The sequence below is a fragment of the Grammomys surdaster genome, unplaced genomic scaffold (assembly GCF_004785775.1).
Source record: "Grammomys surdaster isolate TR1022 unplaced genomic scaffold, NIH_TR_1.0 124552, whole genome shotgun sequence".
NCBI lineage: Eukaryota > Metazoa > Chordata > Mammalia > Rodentia > Muridae > Grammomys > Grammomys surdaster.
The window spans coordinates 179,666-202,818 of record NW_021619534.1 but is presented as its reverse complement, the minus strand read 5'-3'; the positions used below and the strand labels follow the sequence as shown (position 1 = coordinate 202,818).

Genomic DNA, 23,153 nt, shown 5'->3' with positions numbered 1-23,153 from the left:
GAAGAAGAAGAAGAAGAAGAAGAAGAAGAAGAATTAGAAGAAGAAGAGGAGGAAGAGGAGGAGGAGGAAGAGGAGGAGGAGAGGACAATGTAGTCGTCGTCGTTGTCAATGAAGACAAAGACGAAGAAGACAACAACCAGGTATGATGTCAAATACCCAAAATTTCTGCACCCAAAATGCTGAGGCAGGAGCATCAGGAGACTAAGACTAGCCTAGGCTACATAGTAAGTCCCAGGCCAAATGGGGACCAAGTGGTCCTATTAAAAACTCCAAAAAAGGACTGGGAAGATATCTCCGCAGTTATGAGCACTTGCTTCTTCAAAGAACCCAGATTTCCAGTACCTACAATGGCATTCACAAATATCTGTAACTCCAATTTCTAGGGGTCTGATACCCACTAAGCATAGACATAGCACACATATATATACATAGGCACTCACACACACATATAAAATAAAAAATAACTTGTAAAAAAAAAAAAACAACAACTCTAAAAGTGTCTTGGGATATAGTTCAGTGAGTGGTAGAACACTTACCTAGCATGCACAAAGCCATTGGGTCAATTCCCAGTACTACAGAAAATACAATTTAAAAGTAATGAATCACTGAGCCATATCGACACACACCTTTAATCCCAGCACTTGAAAGGCAGAGGCAGATGGGTCTCCATGAGTTCAAGGCCAGCCTGGTCTACAGAACTAGTTCTAAGACAAAGAAACCCTGTCTTGAAAAACAAAACAAAAACTAAATAAATCACATCAAGCCAGGCAAAATAGTGAATGGCTATAATATCAGCTATGGTAGGTGGGTGGGGGCAGGAGAATCAGCAGTTATTGTTGGTCTTGGCTACTTATCAAGTCCAGGCTAGCCTGAACTATAGGAAACCTCTCAAGGAAGGAAAAAAATTCACAAATCCAAGAACAGTTCACCTACATTATCAGTTCTCAAAGTGTAGGTCATGACCCCTTTGAGGTCACAAATCAGATATCCTACATATCAGGCATGCACATTACATCTTACAACTCATAACAGTAGCAAAATTACTGTTATAAAGTAATTTAAAGGTTGAGGGTCATCACAATATGAGGAACTATATTAAAGGATTGCAACATTTAAAAGGTTGGGAACCATTGACCTACACAGTTTAAATGCCTTTCCCCAGTCAGTGAATAAACAACAAAATTAATGGAGAAAAAGCACAAACACTCTCCACAGGTAAAGCCTGCAGCAATTACACCAACAGAAAATACAGAGGGTCCAACACCAGCATCAACAATTCATCCACACCAAAAATGATACAAACCAACACCTACCCAAAATCTTCAGTCTCTTAACATGAGGATGATACGCAGCTTCACTGAGTTATAAAGCAATACTCTGAGAAACTATGGGACAAATACTTTCTTTGTATATGAGCTAGCTTAGTAATAGAAATAAATGCCTTAAAGGTTCTAGTGCTACCACTAGATCGAGTCCTGATAGTGCTAACATCAGCTTGTGAGGCCAAAGTTGTAGTCTTACAAGAAAACATTATATAAATAATATGAACATTTAGATCAACTGTGAGAGAAGAGCCATCAAAAGTTTTCAAGAGAAAAAAACATGTAAAAGAAAATTATCAGTCTAATTTCAAGAAGGACACAGAAAAAGACTGAACAAAGATAATACCAGAGTGAGTGGTTAGCTGCCTCTGAGGTCTTAGAACTTTTGGAGAGAAAAAAAAAAGCCACTACATAACTGTTACAGATTCTGAAAGGAAAGGGTTCAAATGCATTAAATAAAAAACAAAAAGAAGAATACCAAAATACTAATATTCTATGTTGTGAGAGGGTGAATTATAGTTGCTTTTCAATTGTCTTAATATAAGCTTTCTCTGGTTTTCCCAAATTACCACAAAAATAACCCAGGTGTGGTAATGTAATCCTTTATACATCTTTAATCCAGGTACTTGGGAAGCAGAGACAGGCAGTTTTCTGTGAGTTCAATGCCAGCCTGGAACAGCTAATTCTTGGGAAATCAGAACTATATAGAGTGACCCTACCTCAAAAATCAAAGAAAGAAAAAGAGGGAAGGACAGAGAAAGAAAGAGAAAGAAGGAAGCAAGCCTCTGTATAAAAATGTTAATATATAAGTAGCAACACATTAAAAACATTTCATTTGGACCTTCTTGCTCTGTGCTTACATTATCAAATTCTGATTATTCTCCAGACACAGTACTGCTTTCAGCATGAAATTCAACATTTACCAGAAATCACTCCAATCAGGAAGGGGATGAGAAACTCTGAAGTACTTCATGCCACATTCCAATGAGAAAGAAAAGCAACCTTGGAGAAGGATAAGGGTGTGACTTAAAATCTTACCGTGAAACTGTTGTTGACATTTTTGGTGCTGGATTCTGCCACGCTGGCATCAGTCAGGTCTACCTCATCAAATATAATCGACTGGAGAGAGATTCACACAGAGGGTTTCAGGTAAGCCAGGGCAAGCACATCCAAGCACTGGCAGTGCTACCCACATTCTCCCTACCCACCCCTACAAGCCCAGGTTCCTTGAAACCTCAACATCTGATCAATATACCATATGAAATTCATGCAACCATCTGCCTGCCTCTCCCAAAGAGCATGGATCATAGGTAGTCTGTGGCTTTCACTCTAGAGTTCATTAGTGGGTACATTTCAACAATGCTGACCTTTCTTGTGTTTCCCTTTTAGATGTGAGACAGCCAGTCAAGATCCAGAGTCAGAGGATCCCTCTGGTTTGGGTTTCTCCGGCAAACACATTTAGAGAAAAGTTCCAACTAAAACAAATACTATAGAGGCAAGAGACAAACCCCACGGCACCATAAAGAAAGCCAAGGAGCAGCGCATGAGGAGTTTAGTCCCGGAGAGTCCAGCCACATCTTGGGGCTCCCTCTGCTCCTCTCCCCACTAAGGCCCAAGCCATAGCCCCTAACTCCTGTTTATTTTACTGTTCCTTCTATTCTAAGATATCTCTATCTGGAATCCCTGAAAGAAAGACTAACAACTAAGAAAACCCTCCCTACCCCCGCCAATAGGACTAAAATAACCATGGCTGTGGTCAGAACCCTCTCTAAACATGTTGCCTTGCTCCATTTCTAATTTCAGCACACTAACTCTCTAGGGATGCTTATCACTCCAGACTTTTCTTAATGCCCAAGTATTAGAACTGCCACCAACACTGAGACATGTTAGGCCTGCCAGCCTGCACTTGGGGTTTGAAGACTGACAGCACGTTCAGAGCAGCAACATCCCAGGTGCTCCTCTGATACCTGCCTGAAGAGTCCAGCTTTGAGTCTTAACACAGCCTGGAACTCACCACCCAAGGTCAGCTGCTGGGAAACCTAGAGATAAAGACCCGCATATTTCTGTTCACACACTACGATGCCCAATGACCAGAATAGCTCTTAGCCAATAATAAAAGATTCATGAGCCTGTAGTTCCCATCTTTCTGAAAGACAACTAACTGTAATATAGTTAGTTCTGTGACCATTTTTCCATTTTTAGAGAAGGAGGAAATGAACAAAAATAATTTTTATGAGAAGTAAAGCATGTTTAGTGACAAATAAAGTCTGACACCTACTATTTATTACAAGCCAGATGAGATGGGGCTGTAGTTCAGTGGTAGACCCTGAATACCATATCCAAGGCCCTGTGTTCAATTCCAACATGACCAAAAGAAACAAATGGATAAACAAATAACTCTAGCTAAAAATAACTGGTACACAGGCATTTATCCGGTGCATGAGTACTGAGCACCCAAATGTGGCTCCTGAGGTAGTCCTCTAACGGTGCCTCACCTTTGCAGTTTTAGCATAGTAGAGTGTTCGCCCTCGAAGCTTAAAGTACCTCCTCTTGGATCGCTGGAACGAGTTGTTCTGTTTGGTCAGCATGCCCTCTTTGAGGATGGTCTGAAAGCACAGAAGCACACTGTGAGCTTGCATTTCTGAGGTGTCCATCGCCCTGAAACAGCCTGTCATGACAAATGAACAATATGTGCCCCTAAGGGGCCAAGTAGCCTACCAGAAGAACAGTTCTCATTCTCTCACAGACCTTGACCTCAACACAGGCCGTATAAGCACTGTGCTGCCAAGGGGGAGACATGGGGCATACCATTTCTCTAACAGACCATGCCTTAGAGACCCAAGGTGTTTCCTAACTATGTCCAACAGATTAGCAAAGGGGAGACTGAGGTTTGAGGGACTCCAGGAAGCAGCAGCTGGGGACAACAAAGACCAGTGCATTCTCCAGCTTCAACATTTGGTATTTTTCAGCTATTCTTGGCCCTGGCTTCGTGTTCTCTGGCCTTCTGCCATTTCTCAGGATCTTGTTGCCAAAACTGTTCACGTCCACTGCTCTGAGTTTCAGTGTGGCTCTAGGTCTGTGTTCTACTCAGCTCTGTACATGGTTTTTAGGTCAGCATAGGCATCTGACACTCATCCCTGCCCCTCCTATTCCCCACTTCCCCACCCCCATGATACTAACAAGTCCATTATACTACAGGAAATACTCTCTTCTCCCTAGAGAACTTCCCCTGCTCAGATAACAGCAAGTCAGATCATGGTTCCATGTACTTGGCTCCCAGTGAACACTGATCCCAACATTCTACTTGGAAATCAAACACTCAAGGAATGGCCAGATGCCCTGAACCACTCAGAGTCACCAATGCAGTCAATACTAGTAACAGGCCTGGTACAGCTCAGTATAGAATGTTTGTCTAGCACACTCAAGGCCCTAGGTTCCATCCCTAGCACTTCAAAGAAAAAATAATAATAATAAATAATCCAAAAGACTAAGAATTCAACTCCATATTCAGCATTTTCCTTATACTACAGTTATGCAGCTTTGCCCTTTAAACAACTTTTAAAATAGTGTATGTATGAAGCACCTGGACATTCAAAAAAATTTTTTTCAAATTTTTTGAGACAGGGGTTTTCTTAGTTTTTCAAGACAGGGTTTCTCTGTGTAGTCCTTGCTGTCCTGGAACTTGCTCTGTACACTAGATTGGCCTGGAACTCACAAGATCAGCTGCCTCTGCCTCCCAAGTGCTGGGATTAAAAGCATACACCACCACCACCACCACCACCACTTGGCATCTGAGGATACTTTAAACTTCCTACCATAAAACCAGAGTAAACAAGACACAGAAACCTTGGGTCATCCAAATGTGCCAAAATACAAAGATAGCACACTGTGTAACTAAGTTTCCACCATCCTGTAACTCGGGGAAGAAAGGTAGAAAGACAGAAAAATATTAAACCAAACCCCAGGTCCTTTACCCCCTAAACATACAGAGACAGGTTCAAGGCCCACAGTCCAGCAGAGCTTAGGCCATTATATGATGCCTGAGATTTCCTCTTCTCCTCCTGACACAAGTCATCTTCCTTGGGTACCCTCTAGGCTGGGTGGGATGCATGTGCTCATATCTACTCACAGGCTCACTAGAATGTACTCTGTGGGTCCTACCTGGTACTATAGCAGCTGTCCTCTTGAGACTAAACTGCTGATGAGCACAGTTACTCACAGTATCTACCTTCACCTCTTACTTCTGAAAGCATCACTTACCCTATTTCTTTTCCAGACAGTTAAAAAAAAAATATCAAGGGAAACATAGCATGATGCCGCAATCCAAGAAAAAAGCACATCCAGCTACTGTCACTAGCATGCACTACAACAGAACAAGGACCTAAGGCCAGGACACAAGCCAATCTGCAGAATAGAGGAGCTATAACCAGTTTTGATTCTGAGTACCCTTTCCAGGTCCAAGCTTGCATGGATGGCATTCCTGTTAAATACATCTGTATATAACCATCCACGAGTGCCTGAAGCACACAGAGAGAACCTCTCCTGTGGACATTAAAGGTCTCACTTAGAGATCCCACCTCACCCCAATTCAGCTTCCTTACCTTGGAAGGGGAAGAAACTGCTTCCATTTTTTTCCTAAGTGCAAATTTCAAAATAAAAATAAGGCCACAAAACCAATATGCCAACCCAGAAAAGCTACAAATTATCATTAAAGAAGAGATACAAAAGTATTTTTGTATCTGCTGCTAGTTTTTCATACAAAAGAGGAAAAAAAGCAAAAGTAAAACAGAATCTACGCCATCACCCATATACACAGACAAACACACACAATCACAAAAATATGTTTCAATAAGTAGACCAGAGCCTGCAAGCTTGGGCTGCCCAAAGAGACCTGCTGTTCTATTTATAGAACAAGCATGCTCAGAAGGAGACCCTGGTGGGTTTGCAGCGGAAAAGGATAGAGAAAGATAAAAACCAGTTATTTCTTTGAAGCTTTCTCAGAAACTGCATTTGTCTTCTGATTCGTGCTCTGAGTACTACAGATATGCTACAGGATATTTTTAAACACTCAGTCTAAGACAATTAACTTTTAAAATGGTCAAGAAAATTGCACCCTGAAACCACGTGCTGGATTTTGCAATGGAAGCCTGCAAGAGGCACTGGAAGAAAATACTGCTTGCCTAGCAGACCCTCCTCACCAGAGAGCCAGTGAGAGTCAGGGACAGGCACAGGAAGGGACCCAGCAATGTGATGTAGTCTCTTTCCTGCCTCTCTTTTTCAAACACAGACACAGAGCAGGCAATAGCTCAGACAACAGTTCAGGCCACAGAGCAAAGAGGTATAAAATAGGGTATGAGGGCACAAGGTACAGGCATGTGAGCAATGTCCCTCTGCAGATATATTTAAGGAGATCGGAGTACATGAGCCTGAGATACTCAGTTGTTCCTTAGAGTACAGACAGAACCCAACAGGAGTGGCAAAGTGGACATAACATTGCTTGGCTGTTGTCACATAGGTCACATGGCCCACATCATGGAGAGAAGACTCAGAAGCTCGCTTTAAAAATATGAAACGGGGGCTCAGAAGTTAAGGGCAGTTACTGTTCTTGCAGAGGACCAGAGTTTAGTTCCCAGTACCCACGTCACGCAGCTCACAACTGCCTAAGAGATCAGATGTCTCTGGCCTCCAGGGGCACCACACACACACACACACACACACACACACACAATTTAAAGAAAAATACACACATGCACACATATATACATGAATGAATGAGTCGAGCAGAGGAAGAAAGGAAAAGATGAGGGGATCTGGAGAGAATGACCAGTATGACAGTCAGTAAAGTGACTGAAGCATAATACAAGGACCTAAGTTCAAACCACACAGCCCATGTAAAAAGTCTGAAGTAGTGGTTCACATCTGTAATAGAAACACTGGGGAAAGATAGAGACTGGGTGATTCCCCAGAGCTCCTGGCCAGTCAAATTAGCCTAATCTGTGAAGCTCAGGTCCTAGTGAGAGACCCTATATCAAAAAAGATGGGATGCCTGAGGCACAATATTCAAGGTTATCTTCTGGCTTCCTTGTACACAACCACACACATGCCCCTACATAAACATGGACATCCACAATGTAACAACTTCCTCTGCTCCAACACCATAAACAAGTCCATATGGTTCAGAGCTATATGCACCCCTACATGGTCTCATCATGATCTACTGGGACACTAAGGAAATGCACGGGTAGGGACACATACAACATTTTACACTGAGCTCCTGATGGCTCGAGTGTAGACTAAGGCACACCTACACAGCCACCATCCTGGAGAATTATCAACTCCACAGAGCCAGGACCTACATATATATGATACTGTCAATGTGACAAGAGCAACCCTACATAGACTTCTTTTTTCTTTTCTTTTTTTTTTTTAAAAAAGATTTATTTATTTTATGTATGTGAATACACTGTTGCTGTCTTCACACACCAGAAGACAGAATTTACAGATGGTTGTGAGCCACCATGTGGTTGCTGGGAATTGAACTCAGTATCTTTGGAAGAGCAGTCAGTGCTCTTAACCACTGAGCCATCTCTCCAGCCCCAGACTTCTTTTTTCTAAAGATTTCCAAAACACCAACTTGGGAAAAGTGTTAACAGTTTTATTTTCTTATCAAAGAGAACCCAATTTCATCTTTGCCAACACCCTGGTTTCTCTCCAACAGCACCAATATTATAAGTGACCATATTCTCAGGCCCTTATTCCATAGAAGTTTGTAGTGAGAGGAAGGGAGATGCCTCATTCCTGTCCTCACTCACGTGAGGAAGGAATGAACCATAAAAGAGCCAAAAGAAGTGACATCCAAATCCCCACAAGCTGCTCAGGGATCTGTCCTTCATCTGGTGTTCACAGTAAATATCCACCAGCACAATCAAGCAGATTACCTCCTGGCATTGCTAACAAGATCTCGGTGGCATGAGAATGCTACAGGGGCCTTCATCACTGCTCACCGATATTTCCTCCATCCTGGTCAAATTCACAGAGCTGGTGTAGGGAGATGGCTTGCCTGTCTCTGGAATAAGGGAACACAAGAAGCTTCAAAACTCCCCATCTTCCTTGTTTCTGACTTGAGTACAGACACAATCAATGCCTAGCGCTACAGCAGCCACGCTAATGTCCTAATATAAATGAGCAGCCCGGTGCACTTCTGTCTAATAAAGGTCACTGTCCATTCTACCCAGTACTGAATGCTGGTGTCAAGAAGATCCAAGCCACAACACTTGGAATAGACTTCATCTCAAGCCACTCTCTTTGCTGACCTACGCCATGTCACTCACTCTTAGTCCTGTATTTCCTGTGTCTAGACTCAAACAGCATCAAAGCTAAAAGAAGTATCAGAGCCAGTGAGACAGATAGCTCAGCAGATAAAGGCACTTGCTCCCAAGCCTGACAACCTGAGTTCAATCTCTAGGACTAACAAGGAAGAAGAAGAGAACTGACTCCCACAAGTTGTCCTCAGACCACTACATGTGTTCTGTGGAACATCCCCAACCTTCATAACACACACACACACACACACACACACACACACACACACACACACACACGAGTAATAATGTTTTGGTTTTTTTTTTTTAAGTAAAAATACCCTCATTTCTAAGTGGCTATCATGTACCAATGGTTCTGTTCCTCTTCCAGAATAAGTTCCACACTTAAAGCTTAAATTCTGATTACTCTCAACCAATCCTCCCTCTCCCTCTCCCTCTCACCTCCCCCTGCCCCGCCCTCCTTTCTGGTCTTGTTTTTGGTATGAGTTCATAAAACTCAGACTAGTCTCAAATCACTACACAACTGAAGCTGTGGACGTGAACTCCAAATCCTGCTGCTTCTGCCTCCTAAATACTAGGATTCCAGGTGTGTACCCATGTCCAGCTTAAATTACATTTTCTCTCGGTTTCTCTCCAAGTGTGAGGGGATAGAGTTCAGTGAAAAAGCAATTGCTTACCAAGGGAGAGGCCCCAGGGTTCCCTCTCCAATACTATGCACAAAAAAAACAAGTTCCCTCTCCAATACTATGCACAAAAAAAACAAGATCAAAGAGTGCTCCAGAGCACCTGAATTGACCTCCCAGGCACCAGGTCAGAATGTAATTCACTGCTCTCTCCCAGCCTACCTGAACAAGCAGTTCTGATGCGGGCCTACTTATAAGAAGTTAAGAATCAGCCTTCTTTAGGCTGTCGACGATGGGCAACGTCAAGGGACTCCGATGTGGGTGAAAGGAGGGTGAGGGCCCTGTCTTAGGCCATGTAGGCTGCACCCACTCCCAGCACCACGCACTCCTTTTCGGCTGCTTTGGGTGGGCCCCTGGGAAGTGGACCTACAATAATCCCGTCATTGGGCTAACTCACAGCCATCCTAGTCCCTTGTAAATGTTCAATTTACCAACCATTTGTCAGTTTGGGGTGTAATATTGTCATAAAGGAAGGCTCCCCAATGTTAGCGGCCATATCAAGGGCGGCCTTGGTTTAGGAAAAAGCCAATTTTTGTTGTGGTGATCAAGAGGCCAAGCTCTCTATCGAGAGAGACGGGGGCAAAGCCAGGCATACCAGGAACCCTTCTGGAGGGCGTGGAAGTCTAGCGGTCGACCGTAGGGGGGAGGCAGGGGACCATCGATGTGACTCGTCTCACATCAGTGTTTTGGGGTTGTGAACTTGTCTAAGACCCCCCCATAATTAGACATCCAAATTCAAAATTCACATAGTTGGGATTGATCATAAGATGCCTTCTCTAACTAAACAGAGAAGGGGGAGATGCCAGAAGCCAGGACCCTCGCCCTTACCCTCACCCCCTACCTTTCCCCACCTGCACAATGTCCTCTGAAGCTTGGCAACTGCAAGATCCTGCTTAGCAACTGCAGATAGACTCAAAGCAGTGTACCATATCATCTTAAGAATAGCAGGGAGACCATAACTCAAGCAGTGTACCATATCTTCTGAAGAACAGCAGGTAGATCATAATTCAAGGCAGTGTACCGTATAGACCATGACATGTTTCAAGGCACAGGCCAAGAAGATTTTGTACTTTTCCACCATCTGGCCCCTCTTACCCCCTCCCCTTGTGAAACATGCTATAAAAAAGCATTTCATGTTCAAAAATAAATAAATTATTAAAAAAAAAAAAAAAAAAAAAAAAAAGAAAAGAAAAGGCTTTAATTCCTAGTACCACAAAAATAAATAAGCTTGGAATTTTTAAATTAAAAAAAAATAATAAAAAAAAAAAAAGAATCAGCCTTCTTACCTAATCCTGCAGACTTGATGCACCAGGGTTGGGGATACCCACAGAGGGGGCCACCCTCTCAGAGGCAAAATGGAAGAGGATGAAGGAGAAACCCTGAGAGAGGGCAACATTTGGGATATAAATACATAATTAAAAAAGAAAAAGAATTAGCATAACTCTCAATTACCATAGATTGAGAAACTAAGATATTCCATTGCAAAACCAAATTTACACAGTATCTTTCTACAAACCTGGCATTACAAAGGATATTAACGGGAAAGCTCCAATACAAGGAAGGAAATTATACCCTAGACAGAGCAAGAAAGTAATCCTCTTCCAACAAATCCAAAAGAAGATAGCCACACAAAAATAATTCCACCTCCTAATAAAAAAAAAAAAAATAACAGGAAGCAACAATCACTGTTCCTTAATATCTCTTAACACCAATGGACTCAATTCCCCAATAAAAAGACATAGGCTAACAGACTGGATACACAAACAGGACCTAGCATTTTGCTGCATACAGGAAACCCACCTCAGTGACAAAGACAGACACTACCTTAGAGTAAAAGGCTGGAAAACAATTTTTCAAGCAAATAGTCCTAAGAAACAAGCTGGAGTAGCCATTCTAAAACCTCCAGCCCAAGAACACAAAGGGAGGGACTTATGGCTCCACCTGTATAGGTAGTTGAGGGTGGCCTTGTCAGGCATCAGTGGAAGTGGAGGGCCTTGGTACCCTATAGTTTGGATTCCCTAGTGTTGAGGAATTCAAGAGCAGGGAGGTGGGAATGGGAAGATGGTGGGAGCACACCCTCATAGAAACTCCCAAAATTATATGGATTAGATATGATAGAGACAGGCCACCAGAAGACTAGATTCCAGAATTCAAACAAAAAAAAAAATCTTGATACTAAAATTTGCTTTTGAGAATTGTATATTGCAGAATACACAGCCTTGGTGTATCTACTCATCAAGCAAGCTGAGCAGACCTGCTTGGACCTCTGATGTCCTGGAATCTCAGCTGAATGTAGTAAAGACACAGACATCAGAGGCTTATTAATTTACTCTTCCCCCAACCCCTTTTCTAATATCTCAACGCCCATAATCAGCTTGAAGAGGTTAATGAAGAGTTGGCGCCCCTATTCCCTGTGGTTGAGGACTGAGGTGGTTAATATTGGGCTGTCTTTCTAGGAAAAGTAGTGGAACAGGGAGGAATAGCTAGGATTTATTGCATAGCCATAACATATTGGTGGAAATCTGTATAATTGTTATTAGGCTGAGGTCATAATTTCTTAAATGGTGCAAAATTTACTTTGATTTCAAATTTAAGGTTTTCATTGGTACAAGTTTCTTATTGATATAGAAGGGAGATTAATATTGTTACTCTCATAGGCATTGTGCCTATATAACACATTTAGGAATACAAGGCTTAGACCCAGTCCTTATTTAACTTTTTTAACTGATTTGAGATGGTTAGCCTGTGAGTTAAGGACCTATAGCAAATTCATGGCTCTGAGTTTATTGTTGGGTTGTTTTCTATATTTTATTTAGAAATAGCTGAGAGGAGTTAACAGACAACAACCCAGATTGCCTTACATGGATAGTTGGTTTTCAAAACGTCAGAAGGCCACAGAATTGACATTACAAACATTTCTGCATTAAGGTTCATTTTGATTAGAGACCTATCTGCTCCTGACAACTTCCTGTCTTGGATTTTAAGAAGAAATTGAGCATCTTTGGAGTTACTCCAGTTGTGGTGAGATAGCCACTAGGCAAGAGTTGCCTCTTTTCATCTACAGACAAATTACTGTCCAGAAAAGGACACACTTGAGGAATAGTTGACTGATTATATCTGCCAAGACAGAGTAATCAGCCCTTAATAATTCTGCATCACTAGGTCTGTCAAATGATCCTGGGCCAGAAGGCTGAAGATCGGATGCTCCAACATTTTGTAGTATAGGGACTGTCCAGGTGTTCAGCGTTCTCTATAAATTGGCTAAGTTTTAGAAGCTATCTATGCTTAGTGCTTCCCATAATTTCAGTTAATTCAGTCATTCTGGATTTCTGACGGGGTTGAAGACTTATAGTCTCATAGCCAATCCCAGCTATTTACTTTGAGAGAAAAGACTTGAGAGGATGGTTTTCAGCTGACATTCATTCTAAAGCCAAGAAAAAAGCCAGGTTCAGAACTAAGTCTTTTAGTTAGGAGAGATGACAGAGGTCTGGTTAGTCAGCAAAATGATGGACTGGGTATTAGGTCTATCTTGTATCTTACTTATACAAATTGGTATAGTTATGCTCTAATTGTATTTTGAGAGAAAAGTTTTATCTTAACAAGAAGGGTGATATGTAGAAGGAGCTGTGGTGGGCGGAGTAAGGAGAGGAAAAGGAGGAGTAAGGAGAGGAGGAGGAGGAGGAGCTAGGAGACAAGAGAGAGAAAGAGAGAGGGGGAAAGGAGGGGGAGGAAGAAACATGGAGGCAGATGTTCGCGTGTCTCCGCCAGTCAAAGATAGTTGGTATATCTATGTTGGGTATTGGGTTGCACTTCTGATTGTATGGGCATCTTGTTATTGAGCATTACCAAACTTATAAAGCTTTTGATTAACATTTTTAAAATTAATTAATTAATTAATTAAAATAATAAAATAAAAAAAGGAAGTTAAGAATCAGACTTCTTACCTAATCCTGTAGATTTGATGCACCAGGGTAGGGGATACCCATGGAGGGGGCCACCCTCTCAGAGGCAAAAGGGAAGAGGATGGAGAAGGAACCCTGGAAGGAGGGATTGAGAGGGGGGCAGCATTTGGGATGTAAATACATAATTAAAAAAGAAAAAGAATCATACTTCTACTGAGTACAGTGGTGGCTCACATCTAAATACCAGCACTTAGGAGGCAAAGGCAGGCGGGAGCTCTGTGAGTTTAAGGCCAGCCTGGTCTACAGAGCAAGCTTTGGGACAGCCAGGGCTAAAACCCTGTCCCCACCCCCCAAAAAAAGAAGGAAGGCAGGAAGGAGGGAGGGAGGAAGGGAGGGAGGGAGGGAGGGAGGGAGGGACTGAGAGAGGGAGGGAGGGAGGGAAGGACAGAGGGAGAGAGGGAAGGACAGAGGGAGGGAGGGAAGGACAGAGGGAGGGAGGGAAGGACAGCGGGAGGGAGGGGGGGAGGGAGGGAGGGGGGGAGGGAGGGAGGGAGGGAGGGAGTCAGTCTTCTTCAGGCTCTATCCATCTCTCCTGCTTGCCATATTCCCTCACCCAGTGCCTCTCAACTACAAACACCAATAGAACTACCTGGTAGGCAGGCTCTGAGAAACACTAGCCTCATCCCTCCCCAGCTCACCCTGCCTGAGAAATCAAAATCAAGTAGTTAAGGGACCTAAGAGGGGCAGTGTTTAAAGCTCCCCAGAGGTCCCAATAACCTTTACATCTGAGAGCCTACACTCAGTCACAGGCCCACCAGGCTTCAAAGGGAGGTCTAACATGGATATGCTTTTCCCCATAAGTCTTTCCTCTCTAGCCCTTCACAACGACAACCCTCCACCCCAATTCTTTAAAGAGGACTATGAATCTTCAGTTCTTCTTTCTACCAGCTGAAAACTATTGCACTTCAGACTAGAGGTAAATGCCACTATCTCTGAAGGAATCCTTTCCAGAATACCCACCCTCGTAGAACAGACAAGGGCTATTCTGTCTTCACGTATTCAGACCTCCACCCTAAGGCTATCTCCCTCACCATATCAACTCCTGATGATTCTATCCATCTTGGTCACCCTATGGCCTCAGGAACTGTTTCACCAACCCATCAAGGACTAACATTCCTTATCTATAAAGAGCCTCTGAACACCAAGACTAGGAAAGCCAGGCATGGTGGTGCACTCTATAATTCCAGTACTAAAGATCATATGTTCGAGACCATCTTGGGCTACATAATGATATCCTATCTCACAAATAAAACAACAAACAAAAAGGCTAATAGGAAAACAGGTAAGAATATGAACAAACATTTCACAGAAAATGAAATGTAAATGGCCTTTAAACACACACATACACACACACACAAGCAAAGCTTAATTAAAATTATATTTTTGCCATCAAATTGACCAAAAAAAAAGGAAAAAAAAACAACAAAAAAAAGTAATAGGAATATTGTGAGCTAGACTGTGGGACTAGAACTGTACATAGCAACACCCAGAAAGACCACTCACTTCTTTTCCATTCAGCAAAATGGTAAGCCTACCCCAGTAATCTAGGAACAAACACAGTCTCTGAGTAACAGAAAAGAAGGGTGGGACTCTGTAACTGCTGCCATGGGCTACAGCCAGAAAAACTGAAAAGTCTGTCTGTAAGAGGTAAGGGCTAGATCAACTGTGCTAGACTGAGAACTGAGCCATAAAACAGCCCCAGAGTGAAGAAGCTCTCTAATCTAACAGGCTGCAATAAGGTCCTGAGGGCAGTGAAGAGAAAGAAAGGTGAACAGCTCCCTATGCAGTAGGAAGGCATGAGGGACATTGCAGGTGAACAGAAATAAACAGTTTTAAATTCTCAAGAAGATATAAACAGCTGGGCGGTGGTGGCGCACGCCTTTAATCCCAGCACTTGGGAAGCAGAGACAGGGGGACTTCTGAGTTCGAGGCCAGCCTGGTCTACAGAGTGAGTTCCAGGACAGCCAGAACTACACAGAGAAACCCTGGCTCGAAAAACCAAAAAAAAAAGAAATAAACACAAATATAAAATAATATAGTTGATAACCTGGAGACAGGAGGGAAGGGTAGAAACTGGGACAATGCCAGGTGTCTGTGTACAAAGGATTCTCAGGGGGTCCCCTTCAGTAGCAACACTAGAGAAAACTGGCCTTGATTTCTCACTCAACTGGCTAAGTCCACATGTGTTCACAGAGCATCTATTCAGTCTATTCAGAGGACCTCTCAAGGAAGCCACAGCAAACATTTCTACTTGGTGGAAAAAAAGGGTGAACAACACAGTACCTGTGAAGTGCCCACAAGAAGCCAAAAAGTTTTCATGTCAGCCTTGCCACCCTGTGAAACTGCTAAGGAAGAAACTGAGGTCCAAGGGAAACACCGACATCTACAGAGAAGGAAGAGCTATGGGACTCACCTCAGTCTGTCCTCTCCATGCTTCCGCTGCAAAGGTGTGGAGACAGCATAGGAGTATGTAGTGGGTAGAGTTATTTTTATTACTTTGGCTTTCATAAGTTCAGGGGGGAAAAAGAACTATCATCCTACTTCTATTCCTGGAGAAGAATATACATATAAGAGACACAGCTCAGCTGTACCACACATCAAGTGATAAACCTGGACCACAAGCAGCTGGAGGGATATCCTAAGACACATGATACTGTGGGTCAGGCACAGTGGAAAAATTCACTTGGAGTCCACAGAGTATGAAGCTATGGAATGAAGCTGCTAAATTTCAGCAAATATTTATTGAGCACTCAACATGCCAAGCACTACTGGGAACACCATGATGGAAGAGATGGGACAAGTCTTCTGACGGTTAAGAAAGCTACACTGGGTCAAAGGGGTACTTCATAAAGCACAAAGTACCACAGAGTCAGTTTTGAAATACTCAGAAAAGGTGTGGACTGAAGATAAACCAAGACACCCTGTGCTATGGTAAACTCAGCTCTTTCAACTTTTTCATCTGTTTAGAATTTTTCATAAGGTATGTTCAAGACCAGAGAAATAGGGAGCCTTTGAAAGTCAGAAGTCAAGAGTCCTGAAGCATGAACACTAAGTTAGTAGTCCTTCACCACTCCTCTAAAGCACAGCACACCCAACTCTTAACTGCTTTTTGCTGAGCACCAGTAGCACACACTCAGGAGGCATGAGATTGAGGTCAACCTGGTCTATAGAGTGAGTTCCAGGACAGCCAGGGTTACACAGAGAAACCCTGTCTCAAAACACCCACGCACCCCTAAAAAAAAAAAAAAAAAAAAAAAAAAAAACGCCTTTCAGGGCCCCTGTGAATCTCCCTCGTGTTTCAAAGGGGGGGGGGGGGCTCTCACTCAGCTACAGGCCCCAGCTGGAAATAAAGCACCAAGCGAAACAGCCTATCTTTCAGCTACCTTTTTGTATGGGGAAAGTTGCTTCTAATTTAGTTGCCACACCCAGGGTCCAGCCACTGCTCATATTCTCAGATAACATCCTTCCAGCCTTCTTTCAAGCGTGTGCAGTACACAGGAAAGATTATGCAATACAATAATTACTTAAAAACCTGCTTCCCAAAAAACAATACTTGATTAAGTCCCCTTTCTGTTTTATTTCTCCATATACTACTTGAGTTCCTTCAGACACTAAGGGACATAATCTATCTAGGAGAAACTGACAGCGTTCATACATCAAATGGCTTTTACTGTCCAGCTAAAATAGATCCTATTTATATCAAGACCTTCAACTCTCAGATAAATTTAGATTAATTTCCAACACAGAATTTAAAGATTTAAACAAAGAGCATCTAATTCTGATCTATGAACTTAAGATCAAAATGTTCTAGCTAACTTAAGCTTCTGTTAAACTGCCTGCTTATACAAACTTCCCCTTCCAGTTAACCACTTAGCTTAGCTTCTGTTAAACTGCTTGCTTGAGTAAAACCTCCTTCTGTAGCTACTAAGATATCAGGATGTGGTTTTACCTTTAAAAAGCCCTTACTCTAAAAACTCAGCACTTACTCTAAAAATGTGGGTCCCAAGTATGTGAGTGTCGACCCAGCCATCTGGAATGAAGACTTCACTTGGCTATAAACCGTGTCTGAGTGGTCATATCTCCTGGGCTCCTCTATTTTGGAGGCTCCAGCAAGATCTCTACAAGGGATCCTAGAGGGCAACCTGAAATGTTCCATGGCTCCAGAAAAATCCTGACTGATCACCACCAAGTACTCCAGAGACAGCAAGCTACCACCCAAAAGATATATATTTTAAAAAAAAAAGGTAAGTCAAAGGTCATCTGGTCTGAACACTTTCAGAGGTAAATTGGTCTGTAGCGGGTACCATCTGGTTAGGACACAAGAGAGAAAGTTGGAAATGACCTTAGATCCTATGTCTGGGATCTGTGTGTCTGGAGACATTACCAGACTCCCCTGGTCTAATTTTAAGTGGTTTCTGCTCAGTTGGAAAAGCATCCTGGGACTCAGAAGCCCAGGAACTACACAACTCTGAGGGGAGAATGCATCCCAGTAGAAAGGCATCCTGAAACACAGGAGCTCAGGAACCTTATAGCTCTGAGGTAGGTCAGTGTCCCAATGGAAGGCATCCTAAAACATGGGAGCTCAGGAACCACACAGCTCTGAGAGAAAGCTCCTCAGCAGAGGCATTGCAGCTCCCAGGGGAGAGTATCCCCAGCTGAGCCACAAAAGCTGTTAAAGTGATGGCAGCCCCTTCCTTACCTGGGCTTCCAAGTTCCAGGATACCCTTCCATCCTAACAAAAACACTTACATTTGTCCCCAGACACCCCAGACAGAGCTATGTAGAAGAGCTCCTCTCAGCGTCAACTACTGAGGAGAAATGTAGGCAAGAAGGTCTTTTAGAAACCCTCCGAGCTCTTGGGGACAGTGTGTGAGCCAAAAACACTCAGCTGTGTATCCCTCAGCTCACATTCCTAAACTACAACCTAGAGAAAGGTAAGTGGATAATTTCCCATGACCATATTTCAGTCACCTTGCAAATCTCTGCTTAAAAAAAAAAAAAAAAAGTATGAGATTTTCTGGGAGCAGTTGGATACTGCCAGCTATGGATAATGGGATTTTCTGAAATAGCCAAATCCCTCTATGAGAGCATCAAGATATACGGATTTTGGAATGAACCAACACTGAGCAGAGAGCCTTTGAAGACTTGAAAACTCCCCTGGTGTCTGCCCTGACCTTGGCCTTCCCAAGCATTTCTAAGCCATTTCACTTGTACATGGATGAAGTGAGAGGCATTGTCTAAGGGGTCCTTACACAAATCCTGGGTGTCTGGAAAAGAACTGTGACATATTTGTCCAAGAGTCTTGACCTGGTCACAGGCAGATGGCTGAGTATACTGGCAAAAGAAACTGACAAATGAACTTTACAGCACTAATAGTTCCTGACAGTCCCACACTTTGTTTCGGACCTCTTAAGGATCTGAGAAATGGATATCTAACACCCAGGTGACCCAATACCAATCCCCACTTCTCAATCAACCCCACATTTGGTTCCACAAGGCATCAGCCCTTAACCCTGCCAGTCGCCTGCTAAATGATGACCCTGCAGATCCCCTAAATGACTATCTTGAAGTGAGTGACATGATCCAGTTTGTCAGACCTGATCTAACTGACGACCATTTGGTGACACCAGACCAGGTATTGTTTACAGATGGGAACAGTTTTGTCCAAGACAAGATCAGACATAACTCTTTAAGCAGGGGAACCCTCCGTTCAGTGAGCTGAGCCTTTAGCTTTGACTCAAGCACTCCACTGGAGGAAAGACCAGGCTATCTGTTGGCAATTCCCTGCCTGGGCAGAGACTTCCTTTGTAAGCCCCACACCTGGAGACCTACAGCTGCCAGGCTCCACATCTAGGCTACTTCTGACAGTTACGCCTGACCCTTTGAGACTCATGAGTAGCCAGTCAGTGTTGCCTCAAGATCAGGCCACATAATCCCTCCAATCCCAGGCCACATCCCCTAGAAACCCTATATAAATCCAGCATTCTGTCCAGTTCTCTGCTGCTTCTCACTGGCAGAGGCAGCCACCCTCTTGAATTTTCCCATCCCAATAAATCTCTTGTGTGAGATCTGTTGTACAGTATGACTTTGTGGTATTCTTTGGCTCCTGATTGCAGGATACCTTTCCCTTCAGAGCTGTAACACTTATACTATCACCATACATAATAGAGTATACGCTTTCACAATAGCCTATGTCCATGGGGCTCTATATAAGAAAAGAGGACCTGTGAACCTCAGCAGGGAGAAAAAAAAATCAAAAATAGAAAAAAAAATCTTAGCTCTATTGGAAGGTATCTACTTACCCAAGAGGATGGCTGTTGTTCATTGCAAAAGACACTAAAATGGGGATTCCCCAGAAGCCAGAGGCAAAAAAGTGGCTGACTTGGCCACCCAAGAAGTAGCTCTAGAGCCAGTGGAGCCTCTACAAGTCTTAGTAGCCCTGCCAAAAAGCACCTGAAATAGACCCCAGGTGAAATTGTCTGAGCAAAAACAAGAACTGACCACACAGGATAACTTGGACGGTGGATGCTACTAGACAGCAGACCCATTCTCCTCATGAGTCTGGGAAGGCAAATGGATCTCCACCAAGCCACCTACCTAGGAGCTGTGAAAACTGCTGAACTCCTCAGACTCAGGTATTATGTCCCAAATTTGGATTAAAACACCACTTTTTAGATGTGCCACCTGTGGCTCAGATAAACCCAAAAGTGGGAAGGAATACCCCTCAAGGGATCTAGGCTCAAAGAAATGGTCATGTGAAAATTGGGCATTGGACTTTGCTGAAAACAGGCGTACTATTTTGTGCTATAAATATTTTCTAGTGTTTGTAGATAGCTTCTCAGGATCAATGAAAGCTTAACATCAATTGTTACTAAGAAACTTCTTTAGAAAAAATTCCAAAGTTTGGACTGGCCCTACCTTCTGGTCCAAAATGTCCCAGCCTTCATGGCCAAAGTGTCTCAAATTCTGAAAAAGGTACTAAATATTAATTGGAAATTGCACTGTGTGTGAGCTCAGATCAGGTAGAAAAGATGAATAGAACTCTTAAGGAGACTCTGACCAAATTGATCCTGAAAACTGGAGGAAAAAAAAGGGGGGGTCAACCTCCTCCCCCTTGCCCTGCTCAGAGCCTGATGTGCTCCTTATCAGGAGTGACTTATTCCTTTTGAAATCATGTTTGGAAGACCATAGTACTCCCACATTCCAAGATATTCCCCAAAGAGAAATGTCTAAATCATTCCCTTTTCAAGTCCTTGCAGGATCTGTAGGAAGCTCACCAAGCCATTGATCAAACTGTGAAGGGAATCCTACTTGGTGATTTGAAAGTGCTTGGTCCCAAGAAGTGGCACTATTAAGAGGAATGGCATTGTTGGAGGTATCACTGTGGGCTTTGAGACCTTCCTCCTAGCTGCCTGAGGATAGTCTGCTCCTGGCTTCCTTTGGATGAAGATGCAGAACCCCCAGCTCCTCCAGCCTGCCTGGGTGCTACTGTGCTTCCTCCTGTGATGATAATGGACTGAAACTCTGAACTTGTAAGCCAGCCCCAATTAAATGTTGTCCTTTATAAGAGTTGCCTTGGTCATGGTTTCTCTTCACAACAATGCCAACCCTAAGACTCCTGCTATCTCCTATCTCCAAATCCCATCACCAGTCCTAGCCAGTTGATTTGGATAAAGAGGATCCCAGCCTAGACCTCAGAATTGTCAGAAAAGGACCCTACCCAGTTAATCCTCACCACTCCAATTGTTGTCAAAGTAGCTGGTATCATTCCTTGGGAGATAAAAAAAAAAAAGCCACTGAAGACAGATGGACTGTCAGTTGAACCTTGGACCACTTAAAGATAAGACTGACAAGAGTTTACTATCCCCATTAGCCCTAAACCAGAACATGGGAACTCAGAAAAACCAGGGATGGAGACCCTATGTTTCAGGTAGACTTCTGCTCTCTTATGTCCCTTCCAGGGGTGGTACAATATGGGTCATGGGGAGAGTCATGGTCAGTTTGTAGAGAAGGCCGGCAAGAAAAAGGCTTTCAGGGACTGCAATTTTATGTATGCTCTGCCAATGGTGAGTCATCCTGCCAAGGACAAGTACCTCATCATGTCCCCAAATTATCTGGTTTGCTTGTACTAACAGTTTGATTAAATGAGCCTCCTCCAACTCACTGCAAAGTCACACCCCCACTCTACATATACTGGTCTATGTTATCTCCCAGGTATAGCCTATAATGCAAAAGTGGAGAGAGATCATATAGGCCTTGACTCAGTGTAAACAATGGTCAAATGTGCTCAAATTCTGATCCAGATTCTAGTTGGGGCAGAAATTGTCAGTGTAACTGCCATAGGCACCTCAGTTGTGCTCAAATTCTGATCCAGATTCTAGGAGGGGCAGAAAAAGCCAGTGTAACTGCCATAGGCACCTCAGTGGTGGTTGCTAGGAATCAAATCTTTAGAGAACTCAGATCCCAGATAGACTCAGACCTAAGACATTTGGGAAATTCTATTTCCAGGCTGGAACGTCAAGTTGACTCCCTTATGGGGGTAGTCCTGCAGTCCTGACCCCTTTTTATAAAACAAGGAGGACTTTGCATGGCCTTAGGTGAAACTTTCTATTTCTATGCCAATCAATCATGGGTAATTAGGGGAAACATGGTCAGAGAGAAATTCAAAGGAAGGAAAAAAGGAGACATAGATCGGATAATTGGTATCAGTCTGTTTACCTGGTCCCCATGACTGACCACCTTACTGTCAGTACTGTCATTAGCTACACCACTGAGTCTTATTCTGATCAGGCTAATGATGAGATCCTGCATCTCAACTGCATGGTCAACTCCATCAAACAGAGAATAAACTCAGTTAAGATACTGGTCCTTAGGACAAGTTGACGATTTGATTCATGACTATAGAACTAGTAGGGAATGTGACAGGGCAAAACAGTAAAGGTTCCTCCATCTTGTATTCCTCTTGCTGAGGCCACTTTAGATTTAACTGAGCCCTGAGGAAAATTATTCAACTCTACTCTAGGAACGGTCAAGATGGCCCTAACAGCTTATTTTAGGTTCTATTAAATTGCCTGCTTGTGCAAACCTCCCCCTGCAGCTGCTAAGTGAAATACCAGGATGTGCTTTTGCCTTTAAAAACCCCTTACTCTGAACACTACTACCCTTGAGTCCTGATGTAATTTTAGACAGCTAGAATAAAGACTTTCAATTGGCTATAAACTGCATCTGAGTGATATCTCTGGTGGGTTCCCTGTTACACTTGGATTCAGTGTGCTTTAATCTACCAGGTCTGGTTGTGTTTTAGAATGTTCCAGAGAAGAGGATAAATATAGGTCTCTCTCCATCTCCCACATGGAGAATATAACACCCTCTACAGACATACACTCACTATCAGGCCCCACTCTCCACTCATCACCCAGACCCTCACTAAAGGACAGCACCCTTTTTCTCTAGGATAAAATAACACATGCAGAAAAATGCAGGAAAACAGTTTACATAAACTAACAATACTTCAAATTCTCTCCCCCCCCCCCAGGAGTACCATCTCATTTTCCCTCTGAATGCTGTCTTTCACACAGCTAAAATACACTCTGTATTAACTTTGCCTTCCTGTTCCCCAACAGCACAAAGCACTGTCCCGTTCCAGCCTTCCTCAGTCACCTGCACAGCAGGCTGCACTAGGCTACACCTGCTCTGGCTCGCTCAGTCAGTTGTTCTGTTGCTTTCCAGCTGTGTGACTGGGGCCAGGTGCCCCAGTATCTTCACATGATTGTGAAGGTGAAATCAGTACAGTACATACAATACACATACAGAGAGAGAGAGAGAGAGAGAGAGAGAGAGAGAGAGAGAGAGAGAGAGAGAGAG

At 43.2% G+C, this 23,153-nt stretch overlaps 1 protein-coding gene and 1 pseudogene across 2 annotated transcripts in view; both read right to left on the bottom strand.

Annotated features, from left to right (window-relative positions):
• The window catches only part of LOC114636576, a 10,311-nt pseudogene extending 7,870 nt beyond the window's left edge, over positions 1 to 2,441 (bottom strand).
• Positions 1 to 23,153, bottom strand: part of Dgkd (diacylglycerol kinase delta) — a 93,441-nt gene that overhangs the window by 57,900 nt on the left and 12,388 nt on the right. For both annotated transcript variants that reach the window (XM_028784652.1, XM_028784651.1), the window contains exons 2-3: positions 3,818 to 3,928; positions 2,361 to 2,441 (exon numbers count right to left, since the gene is read on the bottom strand). In XM_028784652.1, coding sequence (XP_028640485.1) covers positions 2,361 to 2,441; positions 3,818 to 3,928 — 192 coding nt within the window. The remainder of the gene's footprint in view (positions 1 to 2,360; positions 2,442 to 3,817; positions 3,929 to 23,153) is intronic.